Source organism: Macaca fascicularis, chromosome 8 (genome assembly GCF_037993035.2).
Source record: "Macaca fascicularis isolate 582-1 chromosome 8, T2T-MFA8v1.1".
NCBI classification, from domain to species: domain Eukaryota; kingdom Metazoa; phylum Chordata; class Mammalia; order Primates; family Cercopithecidae; genus Macaca; species Macaca fascicularis.
The window spans coordinates 69084304-69106607 of NC_088382.1; the positions used below are offsets into that span (position 1 = coordinate 69084304).

Here is a 22304-nt window from a genome sequence, read left to right on the forward strand (position 1 = left end):
ATTCCGACGTGAATTAAAAAGAGTGAAGTTTTCTGCCAACATGTTATGACGGAACTAGCTACAATCATGTTCAATGTCTACTCTCGATTAAATTTCACTCTTTGGAAACCTACCTTGCTGTACTTTTTAGTCGTTATGACGAATGCCATGGTGCCTTTCCTCTTGATATGTAATAAAAGACAACAGCATTAGATTTTTTTTTTTTTTTTTTTTTGAGGCGGAGTCTCGCTCTGTCGCCCAGGCTGGAGTGCTGTGGCCGGATCTCAGCTCACTGCAAGCTCCGCCTCCCGGGTTCCCGCCATTCTCCTGCCTCAGCCTCCCGAGTAGCTGGGACTACAGGCGCCCGCCACCTCGCCCGGCTAGTTTTTTGTATTTTTTAGTAGAGACGGGGTTTCACCGTGTTAGCCAGGATGGTCTCGATCTCCTGACCTCGTGATCCGCCCGTCTCGGCCTCCCAAAGTGCTGGGATTACAGGCTTGAGCCACCACGCCCGGCCAACAGCATTAGATTTTTAAACTTGGTGTCTGTAATAGAGATGACACTCTGCTTGCTTTTAGCCTCAGAACCTCTTGATATTGTGAAGTTTGCTATTTGACAAGCCAATGGATTTCTCTGACATCTTGGGCTGGAAAAAATCTTAGAGGTGATCAAGCCCCTCTTTTTAGAGAAAAGAAAGATGAGAAGTAAGTAACTTGCTCCACATCATTTAGTTAGTTCTGTAATTAACATCCAGGGCCTGATATTCCATCTCCATCTTCTTTCTACCATACCAAGCTACAAACAGGACCATTTCATGAATTGATTTCATTGCTATCACTAATCATCAGCAATATAAAAGGAATTACCTGAAAGACAGACACTAAACGGCTTAATACCAAATAAATGAATAATTATGGTGTTTAAAAAAGTATACTGATACATTTAAGTACTGTGAAAAAAACCTGAGGTATGCAATCAATTATCTGAAAATTTCTGAACATTTGACATTATAGACTTGTAGGAGTACTGTACCCGTAGGGTATTAGCACTTGGCTCAAATCTCTCTAATATTTCAAAGGAGAAGCAATCACTCTATGTTGGCATTTGACAGCAGGAAACATATAAGGTGATTATATTTTAACTATGTCCTATTATTTATACTTCAAATGTCATTACTTTATAAGAGATGGCCAAATATGTAAGCTGTTGTAATTTAATTACGGTTTGGGAGTAAAATAAAATGATAAAGAAAAGACACATTAAAGAGACTGACTGGACTGTACCATATGGCTCTCAAAGTCAACCACATCTCTTTTTGGAAGACTCTCAAAGACCCTAAGAATTGGCTATTTTAAAAGAATATTTCTCTTTGTCATGTAAAAGAAAGGTTCTTGATTTTGTCATTAAATGTAAATGTACTCCATATTTGAATATAAGGCACTCCAGTTTCCATTTAAAGACAGGGAGTAGAGTTGCATCTTTTTTTCCCCATAAAATGCAATTACAGAGAAAAGAAGAGCTTCTGAGTGAATTATTTGAAGTAGAAAATCTTAATCAACCTCTTTCAGGGAAAAGGAGCTCTACACTGGGTAACATCATAATTCTCGGGTTGCTACAGACACAAACACACTATTAATATTGTGTTGTTTTCATTTTTTTCTCTTTGACAAAGATCACAAATAAATATCCAACATTCTAAAACACATGGCCTAATTCTGCAAGCTGTTATAATGAAGTCCTTTGAATTATTATAAATGCCTGAACATTAAAAATTCATCAGCAAGGGGAGAGAGGTGCTTTCTATTTGTGGTGTTCTGAATTTAAACACAACCTGCTAAGAATGGCTGATTGTCCCAAGGAAGCACCGCTGACAGCCATCAGCAGGTCTGTGTAAATGGTGTATGGAAAAGGTAATAAGAGCTTCAGGAGTATATTTCAGCCCATATAATAAAGTAATTGTGAAAGTATAATTGCAGTCTGGTTCCATACCATATTAGGGGAAGAAATGAGATGGTAAGAAAATATGAGATTCACAGAATTATTTTGTAAGCAATTTCTGCAATGACTGTCTCGCAGAATAAGTAGAATTTGTCAGAAAAACAATTTTAAAATGCACAACGATGTTTACCTTTTGAAACCCATTATGATGAACCTGAACAAAATGAACACTGATTATTTGACTATTCTAAAAATATCCCGAGCTTATGAACACTTCATACATAAAAATAGTATTGAGTAATGTTAAACAAGTGATTTCAGCCCGTTAAGGCATTAAAAAAAAGAGTTGAGCATGAACTCCCATTTTTTATTTTTGAATGATACCTAGTTCAAATTTCCAAAGATTTAAATATTTGCACGATTAAAATTTCAATTTTTAAAAATTCATTCCTTTAGCTACTTCATAAACAATCACTATTGGCTTAAGTTACCAAGTTACTGTATCACACACGCTATCAGCTGCTGCCACAGTAAGACTTGAGACAGGGCAAGGAATGCTGGTTCTACTCTCAGTCATATCACCTAGACTAAAGGAAAGGAAAAGCGCAGAGAAGATAAATGCACAAGTGAACGCAGGGGTATTCAGAGCTCAATAGTAATAGCATTTAGGTCAAATATTAAAGTTGTTCATTTAATTCTCAGTTGACTCATCTTCTGTTAATAGGGTTATGTGTATCACATCTAAGATTATTACCTCTGTAAGTACGCAGATTTTTTTTTCTTTTTCTATCCTCACCATTTTAGCACAGTTCCTGGCACAAAATAACCATTTGGAAAATATTTAATGAATAAATTAACCAATATTACAAATGTCATGCCCCTGGAAGACTTCTCTGTACCAACCCTATGGCAAATGTTCTAAAACCCCTAGAAAATTAGGATATGGGATCAGGTATTAGGAATCTACGTCTCTTTGTCATTAATTTTTCATTTTATTTTAATGGGACCTTGAGAATAAATGTACCTAAACTGCAGACACATAGCATTCATTCTCCTGGACTGCTGTTGCAGATGAAACTTCAAAATGTGTTAAATATAAGGAAATTACCATGATTTGGATAAAGGCAAAATCTAAAATGCTTATTTTTATATGCCTAAACTGAGTTTTTAGAAGGTAAAACATATTCTTGTCAATAAGAGCAAATATCCATTATTTACACATGCCCGTTTAACAAAAACTTTCAAAACCAGATTAAGGTTAAAATGAGGAAAAGGGGGAAAAATCCAAAAAACAATCAAACAAATTGATTTTTATGGTGTTCTATGGACATCGTGTAGTTTGACATTTGTTGAGAAGTCTACTATGCACACACCTAAAATCTATGCATGCCACCCGGCCTAACCAAAGCTACTAGGTCCCCTGCGGCATCCCCTAACAATAATGGAGAAGATAGGAGAGACTGGCTGCCCAGAAACAGAACCCCACTTTGGGCAGATGAGGATGCAGGTGGGAGAGTGCCAGTGAAAGGGCATCCATGTCAGTTTGTTTTCATGCTACTGATAAAGACACATCCAAGACTGGGCAAATTTGCAAAAGAAAGAGGTTTATTGGACTTACAGTTCCACATGGCTGGGGAGGCCTCACAATCATGGCAGAAGGCAAGGAGGAGCAAGTCACATCTTATGTGGATGGCGGCAGGCAGTGAAAGAGAGCTTGTGCAGAGAAACTCCTGTTTTGTGTTTGTTTGTCTGTTTTGAGATGGAGTCTAGCTCTGTCTCCCAGCCTAGAATACAATGGGCTGTCTCCACTCACTGCAACCTCTACCTCCTGGGTTCAAGCAATTCTCACACATCAGCCACCTGAGTAGTTGTGATTACAGGCACATGCCACTACACCTGGCTGATTTTTGTGTTTTTAGTAGAGACGAAGTTTCACCATGTTGGCCAGGCTGGTCTCAAACTCCTGACCTCAAGTGATCCGCCTGCCTCGGCCTCCCAAAGTTACAGGTGTGAGCCACTCTGCCCAGTCGAAACTCCTGTTTTCAAAAACCATCAGATCTCGTGAGACTCGTTCATTATCACGAGAACAGCACAGGAAAGACCCACCCCCATGATTCAATCATCTCCCACCAGGTCCCTCCCACAAGACATGGGAATTACGGGACCTACAAGATGAGATTTCGGTGGGAACACAGAGCCAAACCATATCAGCATCTAAGAAAGTAATTCAGAAGAATCTTGAAAATAATATCACTCATCCTACAAATTATGTCTGCCTGTGGTGGAAGGAAGAGAAGAAGGGAGGAAAGAAGGAAGTATGGGAGAAAGGAATCCATGCCTCAGGCCATTTATTATGTTACAGGCCTCTCTCAGTCCTATACCTGCCCCCACTTCACCCCCAAACTATCACCATAACTGTTCAATTTCTTGCTGATCCTTTTCCTGAATTTTCCAAATTCGCTTCACGTTAGGTTTTCTACTAATGCCTAACAATGTAATGATACACTTGACTATCTCCTGCCATCACTAAACATCATCAGTTTTTGCAAGTAACGAAGGGATTTTTCTTTTCCACCTACACATAGGATATTTGACTTCCTCCCTCCTTTCCATTGTCTCTCTACAAAGCATAACGTTGGTCAGCCTGGGGCACCAGCAACAATTGAGCCCTAACTGAAGACTTCCAGTTTAGACTAAGATAAAATACTTTGTCAAACTGTCTTATCAAAAGTAGAGAATTAGTGAAAGTCAGGGAAAAAATCAGGGGAAACAAATCATTCCATTCTCTGTGGTAAAGATGACCTAATGAAAGGAAGTTTTTCAAGGCCCCAACTCTATTTTTTAATAATAAGGACAAAAGAGTATTATGTTGTGTCATGCGTCCCCTAGGAGCAAAGAACTATATCCCAAGGCAGTAGAATTACAGAATAGCAAAGACTATCTTCCTAGAATAGAGTTGATTCAACTGTAAGTGCTTCAAAATATCATATTCACATTAAAATAGACATGGGTGTGTTGTAGAATATAAGATCCACATATTGCTTCAAGATGAAACCTTAGCCTTCTAAGACCTATGTACATTGCAGAGGCACTTCCAAAGGATCTTCCTCTAGCCCCCTGAAATATAAATTCCCTCCCATTCATTAGGGCACTCCAGTGGAAAAGTTGGAGAGCTTTGCTATGTGGATACTGGAAGATTATGAGATACCTTCAAAAATGCCGATACAGATTTCTGAATATGTTTGGACACTTTAATATATTCCCCAAATTTACTAATACATTTGGGGAATATATTTACCACTAAGCAAGCTATTTCAGGAAAGCAATTACTAATAACTTCAGTAAATATTACTCCACAATTAGAACAGATTGGAAGTTAACTCAGCAGGTGTGCTTCTAAGACTATACATAAAGCATTAATATTCATGCTAACGTCTGGGCTTATCAATTAAAAACTTGATCTGCATGTAGACTACAACCTCATATGTGCTTTAAGAAGTTAGATTTTAACATAACTCAAACTTTTGACTAAAGTACAAAACCTCTAAAAGGTTATCTTTTAATGAAAAGGCATCAAAAGATAGATCAGTACCTGGTCATTCATTTCAACATGTGAGTTCCCCCAGGGAAGTCTTCTCTAGCACATTCTTAACTAGAAATGGACATTAGCCCACTGACAACAGCAATTTGAAATCCACCTCAACTTCCCCCAGCACATTATCTCTACATTGGCAGCAGTATCTTCCTCAAACACAGTTCTAATCTTTTCACGTCCCTTAATCCTAAACTGTCCCTGGCTCTCTGTATTGCTTATTCCTGCGGGCCCCTCCTACAGAAACCCCAGGCATCTCCCAGCAGACTCCCCCTCGTTGAGCTGAGGATGTTGCGCCTCCACGCGTTGTCTCGTTTTCTCTCTTTTGCAGCCTTTCACTCGAGTTTTTGCAACTTTTCACTAGAGGAAAACTTATTACACGTGACTAATTAGTGTTGATACTCTCTGATAATCAGAACTCTATCATTCACGTATTTCCATTTTTGCTCAGCTCGAGGGAGCAAGAGCCCAATTTAAACGTTGAATTATAGCTTAATATGTAGGTCAAGAAGTATGCTTGCATCTCCACTTCCAGGGGATAATGTTCTATGTTAATTCAAATAGCCCTATTGCATATGTGGCTTTTACTCTGAGTTGTCATAGGTCATTTTATAAAAGGTGGGAAGTCTAAAAAATAATTCAAAAAATTAGGAGTAACCTTCCCCTTCTTCACCGCTGGATGTTTAAGGCCAACTGAAATGCCATCTCCTCCAGGAAGCAACAGGAATTCCTCCAACTTCAACTTTTCCTTTTATACCACCAGCACTTTGACCACAGACTTCATATCACATCAATCATACTGTGGTTCCATGATAGTTATCTGTATTCCTCTCTTATTAGCCACATGGAGGCAGGGTTCATAACTTACTCATCTCTGTGTCACTCTCTGACCCCCTTAACACTCAGAGTAAAGTTCTGCATTCAGCTGGTGTTCAAAAAATGCTTTTTGATTTCTGAAAATGAATTAAGTGTCCCTTAATAACAACCCCAAAGCTTTTTAACAAGCGTATTCCAAATTTTTTTTTTTAAGTTGACTTCTTAGGCGCAAATATTCTTATTTCATCCCTATGCAAATATTTGTATGGGGACCGCATTAGAGCTATCTGAAAATAAGAAGTTATAATGGAAACAGTGACACAGCCTTAAGTGAGGCAACAGAAATAGGAACTACTTTAATACTTTTACTGAAATGTTCTCTGCTTGATAAAGTTCATTACCAGAATATCATCTTTAAAAGTGAAATGCATTCAGCTGAGTACTTTTTTTTCATTTTGTAAATAGATTTTTTCCTTGCCTGAGCTCTCAGTATAAAGTACAAAATAGTCTTCCATAACATTAGAAAAATGTCACCCCGTACATAGAGCTGAATTTTTAAAATAAAATAGAATTTTCTTCTTCAGCATTTTAAAGGTACAGCAGTGCCTTTCACATAGTGATTATCGGTACTGCATATCATATGAAGGCTGGATCGTCAGCCTGCAATTTTTTATGTTCTAAAATGAGTTGAGATAATATATTAGAGCCTAGAACAAAGTTAAGTCCCTATGGGATACCCTAAGGCCATAAAGTCACCATCCTTTCAACATTACCCTACTTATTACTCTAGTTATATTTAAAATGACCCTGGTGCTAATCTTTTTCTCACCTATTCAAAATGACATTAAAAAGTAATTAGGTACTAAATTTACAGCCCAAGTCCCAAAGTTTCATGTTATATAAAATGAAAACTTATGTACGGCATAATTGTTTTTAGTTTTTTCCTCTTTTTACATTATTAAATTCTTGATTAGTCTAGGGTATTGTAGCCAAAGTTACCTTACAAAGAAAGTTTCACTCCACTTTAAAATCTCACATGTACTGTATTGGGTTTTAGGCATTTCAATAAGATAAATGGCATATCACCACCACTGTATCTTGACCAAGCGGTGATAGCAGAAATGAATCTTCAACCAAAGAGCCATTTTCTAAGAAATGAAAAGTCATATGTCTAACAATGTTATTTTACAATAAGCATTATATTCTTGCTATTTTCTCCAAAATTCAGAAACAGCTGTATGAACCTTCCACCTCTCAGAAATATATCCTTCCTTCCCTCCCCCACCCCAGGCCAGATCTTTTCTCAAGATTGCAAGTTACAGAAAGGCAATTGACCTCAGTAAATTTTTCCACTGGCTTACATTTTTTCTTTCTTTTCTAAGTACTCTTTAGGGAAAAAAAAAAAAAGAAAAGAAAGATAAACACACTTCGTATAGCAAGTGCCATAAGAAAAATATGTTCTGGCAGACTTTTCCCAACTTGTAACTGAAAAGAATTTACATCATCCAAGTATATTATAAGTACAGAGAGTAAAAGAAAGAAATCTCAAAATAGATTTTTGTTCTACTTTCAAACTCCAAGGCTCAGGGAACACAAGTGTTTCACTTAAGAAATGAATAACAAATGACTTCAGTACACATACACCTTTCTCTTTTTGGAAAAATTGCACATAAAAGAGCATTTTTTGGCACGGCTGACCTGCAGAGATATGGAGCTAAGCAGAGTCATGAATTCACTCACTCTGATATGCACACATGATACGCAATTAAAATCTCCATTCACATTCCTGCCGGGTTGTCAATCATGAGGAAAGCCTTTTTGACAACATTCAGCGAAGCGTACCAACTAACCGCTCAACAGGAACTTAAACAGTAACAGCTTTTGTTACTAGCAAGAACGAATTTTTCACCAAGATTGGGTTCAGTTTCTAAGAAATCATTATGCCCTGAATTTTAGGGCCTTTCATTAAAAATGAAAATGTGTCAAAAAGATTTTGTATGGCAAGCTATGTGATGTCATAACTAGAAAATATGAGATATGTAAAAAATCCTAACCTTTTCAACTGGGGGAATCTTTTAAACTTTTTTTCCCCATTTAGAACAATGAACAATGATCTTATAAAGCAGTTTGCTGGGGGGTGGGGGGGGAATGTGACATTTCTAATTCATTCTGAAGTTTTTCACTAGAATTTTTAAACTTTTAAAATAGATCGAGGCTCTAAACTCACTTGAAAAGTGACCGACCAATCTATAAACCAGTGGGTAAGTGACTTTTTTAATCATGAAAAGAATATGTAGCATGTTGGAAATATTGCATGTATCAAACCTTTCAATTTATGAAGCTCTGTAGAAAATATTAGGCACATAAATTCTCTCCAGATGAACCCAGAAGGTTCATAACTTAGTTTCTGTTGAACATCTAATCAAAGACTGTGCCCTTCATAATAGCATATTAGTATGCTTTAAAGTCATAAATCCATAAAAACAGGACCCAGTAAAATTGAATACAGGATGCTTGTTAATCTGCTGCTGTGTCTGTTTTAAGCAACTAACCTTGGATTACAAATTTGAAACAAGTTAATACTATCAGATATTGAAATATTTGTCTTCTTACTTATCATGCTCTGTAACTGAGAGAGCAGATGCATCCTGACCATTAACAGTCATGACAAATTGCCTTGCTAATGAACGTTACACACTGAAAGTGCCATAACTGATTAAACTACAATTTCCCACTACCAGATAAGAGAAAGAGTTGGGGACTCCAGCAGTGGGTGACTCTGATATTCTGCCAACAGGCCTTTAGGGCACAGTGCGATATTCAGAAAAACACTCTAAATTCCATATGAACATATTCTGAAAGCCTATGTGTATACAACAGGTTTTAAAAGCATATTAGATAAAACAGCTTAGGTTGTAGCTGATGAGCCGTGAAAAATAGATGTGTTTAACTATTTGGTATCCTTGCAAGTATGTGTTAAAGAATATTCTCTGATGTGGGTTTCTCTCGCTCTCTCCTTCTCTTTCCCCGCCCCCAAAACATTGCGTGTGCTTTGCATCTCACATAATCTTTTGTCAGTTCTTTTGTTGGTGCAAAATTGGCAGCAGTTCAAATTCAAAGTACTCCTATTCATTTACTGACCAATGTCATTCTAGTTCACATCAGCCAGAGAGCTAAGCTCTAAAAAACATAAAAGACTTGCTTCACCACTGACGAATAATGTGTACACTTTTACAGAGCCTAAACCTTAATGCTTTCCCTGAAACTAACAATACAGTATATCTTATCATTCCTTTTTCACAAGCAGGCAGCTGCTGAAACGCTTGCCACTTCAAAATATCAATTGCTTGCCAGAGTTGTCCTCAACACACCCTGTCAAATTCATGTATATTGTGCAATGAAAATGGTGCAGGGCTGAAAGCTAGAAATTGTGTCAAATTCTGCTGTAAGGGTATGATGTGCAAAGAACAATGTATGACAACCGTAGAGACTACAAACAATGGCACTGGAGCCAGGGACTTCATAGATCACAACTGCGCCTGTACATATTTTATTGTAGGCATTATATATTTAAAGCATGACAAATGTACCATTGTACATTATGTGCTGCACAAATAGAAGCTCCTCCCACTCATTCGCCTTTTGCATTTCTCTTGATGATGGAAACATAGTTGAGTTTCATTTTTTTCTCTTCTCTTAAAACACTGAAGATTCCTAAATCATAAAGGAAACACACACACACACACACACACACACACACACACACACAAGGTTATCAAAAGAGTAACAGAAAACAGAAGGCAATAATACAAGATGAGAAAATGAGATCTTGTTCACTTAACATTTTGGCTTCTCTCTGAGGACACAAAAGCAAGGATTATCTTCAACACGAACTGAGGGTATGAAGAGAACTACGCTATCACTATGCCTATAAATTGTTGTCTACCTAATTTTAATGCAGATAAGTGCTGGCTTATTGATTTGCACGATTTTCCAGCAAAATGGAAATCCCACGTGAATATATTCTTTGTGTGCAGAAAATATGGCTTAAGAAGCTTTTACTATTATTGCTTTCCTATGCCAAAAGAACAATTAAGAAAATAATATCTCACTACCCTATCAGGTCTACAAACTAACGCTGATTAATTTCTTAGATTTTAAATATCCCTTCCCATTTCCTGATTCGCTCTGTTTGCTTTAAATGAGTCTCTGGTTAATGAAAAGTTGTTTTTCTTCTAAACATCTCTTTAAATAACATGTAAAATCTGAAAATATTCTCATTTTGGTACACACCTACTTAATTATAAAGGAGCTCACGGCTATAACAACCCGACACTAATTCAGTCAATGACTGTGGAAATGGAAACATGTTTATGGGAGAAGATTACTATGAATATATATTAATCTCTTCTACGACCTAGCTTAGGTTACAAAACCTTTATCACACAAGTAGCTTGGAGGGGAATTAACTGACTCGAGGCTAAGGAAAATGAACAGATATGTTTTTAAGGTGTTAATAAATATTTTGGAAAGAGAATAGGTGGTTTAGGTGCTTAGGGGTGCTGACCTTTGCTATGTTGATTAGTGGGACAATGATGCATTATTAACACACAGCAGCTGTACCTGAACTGCTGCCATGAATATAATAGCCTTTTATAGCCATCAGGGGAGTGAGGTAGGAGGCCTTTATTAACCACTAGACATGATTAGCACATTATGTGAACTTTACTAGGCAAATTATCTCTTATTGAAATATAATGTTGGTTATAACTAATTGTAAACATGATTTTTAAAACTTTGCAGTGAAAAATTCAAATGTTTTACTACCATTCAGCTCATTATTGGCTGGTAATCGCCGACGAAAACATGGTCTATTTTGTGGGAGGTACTTACAGGAGCTGAATCTCAAAAGGCAGATTGTGTCACAGAAGGCTGCCTTTAAAATTATTTAGCATTACAAGTTCAGGGATATTAGCATACATGCAAACTTTCTCTCCCTAATTAAGTAAAAGTGTTCATGAACTAGAAAAGCTGCTTTGGGATTTTTCTTCCTTTTCATTTCTTTAAGTAGTTCTTAAAAGATTAGTTTTGCAGTAAATTTTTGAGAGTTACCTTGAAAAATAACAGCATAATTTATTTCAAAAAGCTTAATTTTGGGAGAGGAAAGATTATCCCATTAGCCTTAGTAACTGAACATAGCTCTGAGTGTCCATTATGAACAGTCTTTTATGCCCTGGCAGGAAGTCATTAACATAAAATAAATCATTAGCTTTGATATTAAGCTTCTACTATCTGCAGGTTTCTATGATTAATGTTCATGACTGCATCTGCCAAATGATAAAATATACTTTTTGTTGGAAGGTTATCCTGCCTCTTTATTATTAACATTTCTCTTGATACAATTGTTACTGGCATTTTAGGCTGAGCCATATTGGTATAGAAAGGAAGCACCGGTTTTTTTTCACTGGTATGAAAATACTAACGCCTATAACACTTTACCCATCATTTTTTAAATTAACCATTTGATTGAGTTAACAGACTTAAGGAAATCAGGCAGCGCTCAGATACTCTTCCAGTGTAATTGCACTGTCTTTAGGCCCAGTTGACCCATTCTTTAATTAACCTTGCACATTATATTTCGCATCTCTGACCCATATATCAGAGGAAGGCATAGAGAGGTAAACTTGCTTCCCTGAAGTCAGGAACAAGAGGGCATTTCCCTCTTTCGCAGTTATTCTCCACTTTTATCTTATCTTCCTACACTGCAAAACAGGCAACAGCCCTCATCAATAGCATCTCTCCTTAGGTGCACTGGCTCTTAATGCAGAGAGGGAAAAAGAGGCCCCCCGGGGGGCCTATCAATATCTGAGGGAGGGAGATTACACACTGTACCTACAGAGACTCCACTTTCCTAATTCACCTTTGACTCTCCAGAAAGGTTATCTCTTTGACTGTCTTCCTGAAAGAACCCCTAGTCTACAACTTTTCAAAACACTTTTATTCCACTAGGGCAGCAGAAATAGAAGAAATGGGCTGAGAATGCAGTATTTTGCTAAATTCTTTGAATTTTTTTTAACATCTTTCACCACAAGATTTCAAATAATCTACCTCCTTAATTCTCATAAGTTTTCTTTGATACAAATATAAATTATTTTCTCTACTGGATATATGGAAGACTGGAACACAGATGGATTAAAGGTTTCGGTGTCAGAACTTTTACCAGGCACAGAACAAAGTCAGGCTTCTCAAGAGAATGGGAAACAGAGTGGGAGGGGAATCACATCCTCTTATGGTTACGTTTATTTTGCCTAGGGAGTAAGTCAACATAGACTTAACGGCACTTGGTTTTTCTCTCAAATATTCAACATAATGGAGTCTTTCCCTGAGAAGGGCCTATGGTTTTCCTCAAAAAGACCTGGTTCTTTAGTCGTATTAGGATATAACATGTCTGTTTAAAGCCCTAAGATTCTGAACAGCATCTTCTCCTGTGAAATACTGCTGAGTATCTTAAAAGGGAGTGGTAACCAGGTATTCCTAGTAGTCATGATGTTTTTCCTTTGTTGCTGCTGTTATACACATGAGGGGGTCTGCCATTTAGGATAAATTTTCATGTATTTATGGCCAGAAATATTCCAGAACCATGAGAAGCACAAACACACACACACACACATGCAAATACACATGCACACACAAATCCACCCCCACACACCCATACACATGCACATACCCATACACACACCAATGTTTCTAGCTCAGTAACCCCACCCCCAAAGTGGCATCAAAGACTTCAGTCAAAAGGCATTTTAGCCAAAAGCTGGTATCATCACTACTGTGGATCAGACAAATGACCTGTAAGACCACATGGCACCCAAAATACGTTCTATTTTCTTGGCCACTGGCAAACTTTTTATTAACCAACCATGGCCTCCTTTAATTAGGAGTCCTTTCCAGACAGTTTCATAAAAGCACATAATTCAGGAATGAAAAACGATAGATACTTGGCTAAAGCAGAACCATTTAAATCTCCCAAGTGAAAAACAAACAGATAAAAAGCATTAATAGTGACCCTGGTTTCATGACCTTTGATACTATAAATATGTATCAGTGATGATTTTTTCATGAGTAACTTGGAAATCTGAAAATAGCCTTTAAAATGTAACTTTACAATTTTTATCAAGTAAGGCAAACTTGCCATAGATCAAACTAAAGAAGTGTGGGAAATAGTAATACCTCCCATCAGGAAAGAGCAAGGAGTTTCTGGAATTACCCTCCCTTCTCATCTTTTCTGCTGCACCATCAACATCCAAGCACAGAGCAATATAATGTTCCCATTTTCAAAATGAATGCTGTAGGGAGCAACATGTTATAACCAGGAAAAGCTCATTCAGGTTAATGTGAATTCCATGTCTCAAAGTATTATGGAAGAACTGCTATAATTAACAGTCTGTTGGCACTTCCATTATAAACCACATTTCTAAGCAGTTTATAACTCAACTGTTTGTAATGAGAAATTGCTCTTTGGGATGAAACTTGGCATGCAAGGTTTAAAACAAAAAATTCTCAAATTCATTAGGCCAGATGTAAGCGGTATCATCTTGGCATTGTGGTTTCCTAGTGGACAGCCCGTTTAACACAATTCGTTATCAATCAGGGGAGACCAGCCTATCTAGTTCTGAAAAGTGCATGTTCAAAGAAAAAGATCAATTGAAAATACATCAATAACTCCGAGGTAGAAGTAAATGAAAAGGGAAAAAAGCATGTCAAAATTTGGTAAAATTAATAACTTGGGTGAACATGCAATTTAAACAAATAAGGGAGCATTCCAGCTTCTAAGATGCCTCAAACAGAAGCTTCTTGCAGGCAAGAACTACAGTTAGGATCATGAGAGCCACGGTGTCTAATAACTATGATGTGCTACAATCTTGTTTTCTGATAAAAGTAAGAATTTTATATTCTTGTATTTGGATGCATACAATATAAGTTTTATTCTAGACAACAACTGATCTTATTTTTAAAATGTAATTGTTAATAGCATACAATCAACTCATGATAATTACATTTCATTTTTATTGACATGTAAGATAATTATCCTACCTGTGACTTCTCAGAAATCTTGAGATTCACACTCAGATAGCTAAAATGTAGGGTGGTAAGTGATCTAAATTTGATTAATTGATTCAGTTCTACATGGCCAACCATTCCCGTTCTAGTTATCTACGTATATTCTGATGAGAATACATCCACATGCTAACCCCTGTTACTTACCTCAAGTGTAACCCAACCTAATTTACTGTATTCCAACTGAAGATCACAGCCCCATCTTCATACTATTTTCGAATCTAAACATAGCCTTCTCACTGAGGAAGGATGTTTAAGGGGTTTATCTCTGAGCTCTAAATACACTGCACAAAATGGGAGGGGACGTGGAAGGGAGACTATAATAGCTTAGAAATACCAGTCATGGTTATTTTTCCTCTCAGCATCATATGGGGGTTGTCTTACTCTAGTAGAATATTGTGTAACTCCACATCATCCATTCAGGTCGGGGGGATGGGGAAAGGAAAACAGCATAATTTGGGATTTCAAAAAGCAGATATGGGCCTGAGAGCTGGTAGATTCCAAATAGAAAACAGAATCAGGTTACTGCAAGAATGGATATGTTCACATGATTATGATGGTGATGAAGGAAGGTGAGCTGAAGAGGGAGCCAGGCAGCCTAGGCAACCACAATGGTGATTAGTGTCCAGTGGAGAAGAGAGTTCAGATTAGAAGTACAGACCTCCTAGGTTAAAATTAAGATTGGGGAGGAGAGTAGCAAAAGCAAAGGTGGTCCCAGGAGTTGGAGTGGCCGGGAAATGGGTAACTGGGAAGGAGATAGAGAGGTAGGAGATAAGAGGTGCTGGGCACACTGGTAGACTTGCGACTGAAGGCTGACTTTAAAACAGAAGAGGAAGAATCATCAGCATTTGAGAAACACCCCTAGGGTCTTTTCAAGTTTCTAAAGTCCTAGCAAAAGTTTAGAAAGCACTATAATAAATCACCCTTCACAGCTAAATAAAATCACTGTGCTCCCCACTACCTTCGTCATTTTCTAGGCTAACACTCTTGAATGGAGCCCATCACAAAAAACATATCACCACTAGAAACAGTCTCTCACACACCAAAACCAACATTTGAGAACCAGATTGGTACCTAGGAAACCACCCCGAAAACTGGAAATTTCCCTACTTCTTCCTGTTCCACTGTTCTTAATTCCCTTGCAATCACATCATTTAAACAATATCCACAATGATCATTCAATTAGATAATTACATATGAGTTTAGTTTTCATAACTAGGCAAAATATCAAAATTCTCCTTAATATCACTTACTAACTTTTAAAATACACGATAAACTGTGAGAATACTAAACTACCTATGCAATGTTAAAAATAACATCAGATCCCTCTAAAGCTCATAACTATAACTTTGTTTGCACAGACATTTAAAATTGAATTTGCAATATTGAAATAACCCACACAGTCAACATAGCTACATTTGAAGCTTTTGTATAATATCTGATTTAGTGGCCAAAAACCATGATTGCTTGGTTTATGCTCTTTCTTACATAGGTATTTATTTAAAACATATTTAACAACCTCAAAACTTCTGAAAAGTGCCAGCTGATAAAACTCCCAGGGGAATTTTAATTATATATATGATGTATGAAGTATCAACTATGAATTTCCCAAAGTCCTAGAAGTTATGGAGGTGGATGGAGAACTAATCAAGCATAATGCTCTAAACTTATAACCCTCCCTTCTTTTCACTCTTTCTCCCCATACTCCTCTTCATCTGCTCCTCCTCCCATCCTCTTCCTTTTTCTTACATTTACTGTTCAAAATAGGAATAATGACTCCTTCTTAATGTGCTTGCAAATCTTGTATTTTTGATGTGATGAGTATTGCCACATTAAAGTATAACACATAATACATTCTAAATAGGAAAATAAGCTCAAAGGAGATTTTGCAGAGACTGTAATGAATCTTGTTATTCTTAAAAGTTATCAAATGTCTAATGTTTGCCCTGACATTTTCAAGCAGAGTTCATCACAAATGGGTCCTTCCTTGTGCGTTTTCACGAAAAAGAACATATGCACTGTCCTTCCTCATTTCAATGATAAAAGCTGAATATTCCAAATGCCCATTATTCTTCACTCTGTATATCACCAGCATGAAGCATGGGTTTGTGTTTTGGACTTCCCTGTTTCTAAATCAACCAAAGAAAGATTCAGGACATGATTCCATAAAGGCAACCACTGAGAACAGTGAAGCCCATTATTTCTCCTCCCACTGCAGGCTGAGGTCACCATCCCTGTCATTAGCCATGTCATAACATAATTGTATTACTACTCCTTATGTGGGCAGATACTGAGCAATAACTGAACACATCACATCGTTGTAAAAATGAAAAAGTACCACTTCTTTGTCCTATCTTAGCATAAAACCAGTGAAAACAATCTTTGGAAATGACGCTGCACTAAGAAACTGAAAAGAACTGTTATTACTCTGTAGGTATATATTTAAACTGATGATCTGACATCTTTAACTAGAATAGAAAATAAGACTATATCACTACAGAACTCCAATTGTAAGCTCATTTAATCCAATTTATTTTGGTAGCATTCAGCTCAATTAAGGGATACAATGTTACTTCAAATAGTCTAATTAGATGAAACTCCACTATGGTACTCATCTTTCAATGTCTGAAATACAACCATGCTTTAGGTTGCAAGAGGTGAATACTGCTAACTCCAGCCTCCATGTGTCTGTCCAGTCTATGAGCTACACTGCTATTTCCAATACTGACCTACATACAGCAACATGCCACCCATTCTGGCTGTTTGTATAAGAGATGCCTCACACACTTGCCTTAACCAACATCATACGCATTGTTCCCACAATGGGCTGTGTGAAAATGGAGGCCACTTTGCATAGTGATATGTTCATAACGCATATTAGTCTTACAATAGAGCAATACTAGATTAAACCGTGTCCAAAAATGCCTCCTCCAGAGTTTATTAACTGAAAAATGGAAGTAGTGTTTTGGCAATCTATAGAGCAGCAGTGCCGGAAAGTGTCAGCAGAGGAAAACAATCACATTTTAGTTTAGAAAGCTTCAGGAAGAGAATATTCATTTTCTCCATTAGAGTCTCTTCTGACACTGAAAACAATGTCACTGGGAAACTGTAGCTACAGTTGTAGGATTCTAAAGCACAGATAGATACTGGTTCCGCTGGGATTTAGCACACCAACTTTAAATAGCAAAGTGTTGACAGGTTTAAAATAAAGATAATAAGTAATTTATGATCTTATCACTCTATTAAAAACAAATCACCTGACAAACTGACTGCTATTTGTAATAAACTACATATTCATTACGCCTCCGAAGGAAGCAAGATTTACTTTGCAGTATTGTTCTTTTGGGGATATCTGATCCAACTTGTTTTAATAAATGTAGGCACAGATTTCTTACTTCGCCTTTTCCAAACTTCTGTCCTTCTTCCATTTCCCTGCAAATCCACTCATGTCTTTGCAAAAACAAATGCTAGTTGACTGCATTATGCACAACTACAATTGTAGAGCTGGACAGAAATTTTGTACCAATGCTAATCACGGTGGAGTGAAAAAACTCAAGTGCCTGGGCTTTGTGGGGCCTAGAAAACTATCCAGTACATTTAATATAATCAGGGACCAGTGACAAATATATCTGATGGACTGCTACATAGAGATGGGCCAGAGATGTCCCTGGAGAAACATTTCCATGAAGTCTTCTTCTACTATTAGAAACATATCTTATGACTTTGCATTTTAAAAATCTATTATTCTCTGGATAAGTTAAATAGAAGACCCGCAACTAGTCTATAGAAAGGGTGCCTCATTTGCATTTAAAAAGAACAGTTTGCTTCTTATACACGGGGTGACTTAAAAGGAACTTCAATGAGCTAGTAAAGAAATTCTGAATACTTTCTAAATTAATTTATTCAATTCACAGTACAACTCACTAAAATTATTTAAAGCACTTAATTGGAAAATGATTTAATATATTGAAGTAATTCCTGATTTTTCCAAAGCATTTAACTTTTAAATTAAATCTGACCCTACTTATCACAAGAACGAGGAGTGAAATGTGTATCCAAGTCATTAACTTCTTTTGGGGGCCTAAAATCACTGATAAACTTAATAAGATTTGTCCAGTTTCATTGCCAAAATAGTTCTGAGCTTTTGGTTCCGGTAACTACAGTGGAATATATCTTTACTCTCCAAGATAGGGCTGCAACTTTATTATTTTTTATTAGCAATACTGTTGGTGTCATAAGCAAAACAAAACGTAACACGATACTTGAGTGTACAGACAAAACAGATTTTAGACTAAAAGAACTATGTCACCAGCAAATAATGAAACTTCATCACACAAACTCCTCTGCGCTCGCCAAAGTTCCCCGTACCTTTCAACTTGTCCCTAGCTGAAGGGCTCCCTGTACAATGGAAGCCCTTCTGCCTTGCTCAAGACTGGATGTCCCTCTTTTCTAACTTGCCTAAACACCATCGGCACACAGCACAGTCCTTTGAGTGGGTCTCACACTGGACACAGCACCGAGGAGCTTCTCCACGGGGAAGTGTGTGTGTGAGAGCCTGACTGTGTGTCAACACTGTCCACGACTCGGAGCTGCGACTCGGTCGCGTGGTGGGGAGTCCAGGGGCTGAGAAGGCAGAGCACTAAGTATCTCTGCATCAGGTAAAAAAGCTGTTTGGTGACGACTCGCCACCAGGCAAATGTTGGCAGTCCCAACGATTTTTCCTGTGTAATACACCGAGGGTCGCCATGGATGTGCCTGCAGGGGCGGTGAGTATCAGGCGGATTTATCACCAAGCGGGAGCTGGGCATCTAAAAGGCCCGCCCCGCGTTTTAGAGACCTCAATTCTCTCTGCCAACGTACATCCAACGGGACTGCTTAGACACGAACAGCTAGCCCTAGGCGGGGGCAGTCGTGCCCTGCGACCACTTTGGGGGACCGGTCCCTGAGTGTCCTCCCTCTCGGGGATGAGAGAGTTCGAGAAGCCGGGAGAGTAACCCCCTCCCTCGTACCCCCTGACTGTCCTATAGGTGGACCCAGCCGAACTCCGCAGCAGCCCGGGCCAGCGCCCCACCTCCGGGTCACCGGCAGGATCCGCCTCTCCCCGGGCCCCCGCGGCCCTGGCACCCGAGGTCAGCGGGCCGTGGGTACAACTCAGCAGCGGACCCTGCTCCAGCCCCATGCCGAGTGCGGGAGCTTTGGACTTGAACGCGACGTGCTCGCTCGGCTCCAAACAAACTTGCAATTTCCGCGCGCACCCCTAAAACAGGAGCTGTTCTCCAAACCGTGACCCAGCTACCCCGCTGTGCTGTGGCCCGCGGACCTGTGTCCGAACCCGGGCTCGGCTGCTGGAACCGGTTTGGGAAAACAAAAGAGTCGTGGGGCAGTTTTCCCTATGGGGGGCAGGGGCGCCTCCCGGGTCCCTGCACCCCGACTCCCGGTTGCTCCCTGGCAACTACTCCGGAGAAGGGAAGTGGTGCCACGAGCTCCCACTGCCCGGGAGAGGGAGGGAGAGAGAAGGGGCAACTGGGAAATAAACTGAATTCTCTTACTCTGCCTCCGTTCCTGGACCCCAGACACACCCCCAAAGTATTCCACGGTTTTCTCTTATTATTTTTTTAAACGCCCCCCGGCAAACCTAGGCAGGGATCCTTAGTCGCGAACAGCAGGAAGAAAAGAATCCGAGCAAATCGTGTCACTTTCCGCACAATCGCGGTGTTTGGCAAGCCCCCGGAGCTACTCCACAATATTTACTACCCAAGCGCACGCAGGCTGCAGCGGGCTGCGAGCCGAGCGCGCCCGGGACCGGCCTCCGCCAAGCCGGCCCCGCCGCGGCCCGGCCACCGCCGCCCCCCTCCCGGGATCAAGCAGCAAGAACACGGTGGAAACAAAAGCAGAGCGTTCACCTTGTTGCAATAGTAGGGGTCCAGGCAGGGAGAAGGTCCCAGACAGGGAGCGTCGGGCGCAGCGGCGGGCTGGGCTGGAGGTGGATAAAATCTTACGTCCATTTCACTCTCACATCAAGCAACTCCTTTTCTTTTTCCTTTTTTTTTAAAAAAGTGTTCAGCAAAACAAGCTTAGACGGAACAGAGTGAGGTGTCTGGGCTCAGGAGTAAAAGAAACACCTTCCTTCCCTCACATCCGTTTGTGGTTTGTTTAAGAAGAAGAGGAGAAAAAAAAAAAAAAAGAGGGGGGAAAAGCGCTCAACTCTCCCCCAAGCCGCGGCGCGCACCCGTCGGCGCCGAGCGCGCAGCCTGCTCCACCGCCGCCTCTCGGTCCCGCCGCCGCCGCCGCCGCTGCAGCCGCCGCCGCCGGGCAGGTAACTTCATGCGCTCATTGTCCCCCCCGCCCGCCCCCCCATCTCCGCCTCCCGCGCCCCTCGCAGCCCGGCACACGCGCTCGGGCTCTAGGTACTGGGCGTTTTATTGGAGACTGAGTTGCTCTGCGTGTAGTTTATTTTCTCCACCTTGGAGGCCCGGGATGTGGGGGTTGGGGGAAATTCAGAGAGGACAGGGCGGGAGGGGGACGAGCGTCCCGGGCCGGGCGGGGTAGGGAGCGCTGCCGGACGCTGGCTGCTCACGGCCCAATGGCTGCTTTTCGGAGCCGAAGGCCGGGGACTGGAAAAAGGAGGAGCGGAGAAGGAGAAGGAGGAGAGCACGGCCCGGCTGGGACAGAAGCGGTGGGACCCTGGGAGGCCTCCGCTGTGCCCGTGCCGCGCTCCTCGGGGCCAGCGCGTCGCACACAAAGGGGCTGGCGAGCCAGAGCTACCGGCGGCCTCGGGGTACCGTGGGGAGCGCGCAGCGAGGGGGCGCTGTGGCGCACCCCGCCCCGCAGCCCCGGAGCCCCGCCCCCGGCCCGCCCCGGCCCCACCCCACTCCCACCGCCCCCTCCGCGGCCGTCCCCACCCCAATCTCCGCGACCCCCACACTGTCCCTCGGCTATTCCCCACCCCTATCACTGTGCTTGGCCCGTAGTGGAGGTGACTTTCCTGCGCAGCGCCGCTCCTGAGGGCCGAGAACCCACAGGGAGTGCGACCCCTCTGCACGCTGTGAGTGAGCAATGTCCGAGGGACTCGAGCCGATCGAAGGTTGAGGAGCCGCTCGCCTGGGAGTGGACGGCCTGGAAGAGCCGCCCCTCTTTGGTTTCTCTCTCCCGCCTGCAGTCCGCACCCCTCCGAGATTCGTGCCCCACTGGACGGTTTGCGAAGGCTGAGGCTGCCTTGGGGACTCACAAAAGGCCACAGGGGTGATTCGATGTGTAAATAGGGAAACAATCATCAGCACACAATCCGGCTAAAGGGATAACATATGAGTTTGCTTGTTGCCCCTCATGGGATTCTTCTCTTTTTATAGAAGGACGCCCTATAGTGCTCTTGGCGGTCCACGAAAAAGTTGGAGTCCGCCTCCCCATTTCTCCGGTCGGTGAGTGGCAGGAGGAAATCGCCAATCATGTTTTCCCGCTTTGCCTCCCCAACTCGGAAACTTGCAACTTGCAGTGTCCTGGAGGTTGGGGCAGTTTGGGGTCTCTTGGCTGCTGTCCAACAGATTTATCTCTAAGGGCAGTGTCCTGGATGGGAGGTCCAAGTAGGAATGGGCGACATTTACCTCCCTCTCCGGGAGCAGCCCTGCACACTAGGGCCCAAAATTCTGCAAGAGAGCTTGGAAGGTCTTCATCCGTTCCACTTGTTTTGCTACTCCACACACCCTTCTAGAACATGTCGATTGCCAACTGCTCTTCGTAACTTTTCCATAAGTGTCTCTTCCCGTGTATTTCAGAGCACTAGGCAAATACAAGCAGAGAGACCCGGAAAAAAAAATTATGAAGACAGCATTAATGATAAAATTAACGTGGCTGAGTGGATTGT

General features: G+C 40.7%; 1 protein-coding gene across 3 annotated transcripts in view; it reads right to left on the reverse strand.

Moving 5' to 3' along the window:
• Positions 1-20740, reverse strand: part of TOX (thymocyte selection associated high mobility group box) — a 313539-nt gene extending 292799 nt beyond the window's left edge. For 2 of the 3 annotated variants that reach the window (XM_045399104.3, XM_005563383.5), the window contains exon 1: positions 20347-20740. In XM_045399104.3, coding sequence (XP_045255039.2) covers positions 20347-20448 — 102 coding nt within the window. In that variant the 5' untranslated portion in view covers positions 20449-20740. Of the gene's footprint in view, positions 1-20078; positions 20218-20346 lie in introns of those variants that run through there. The other variant, XM_065519253.2, reaches the window with a different exon arrangement.
• Between the last annotated feature and the right edge of the window lie 1564 nt (positions 20741-22304).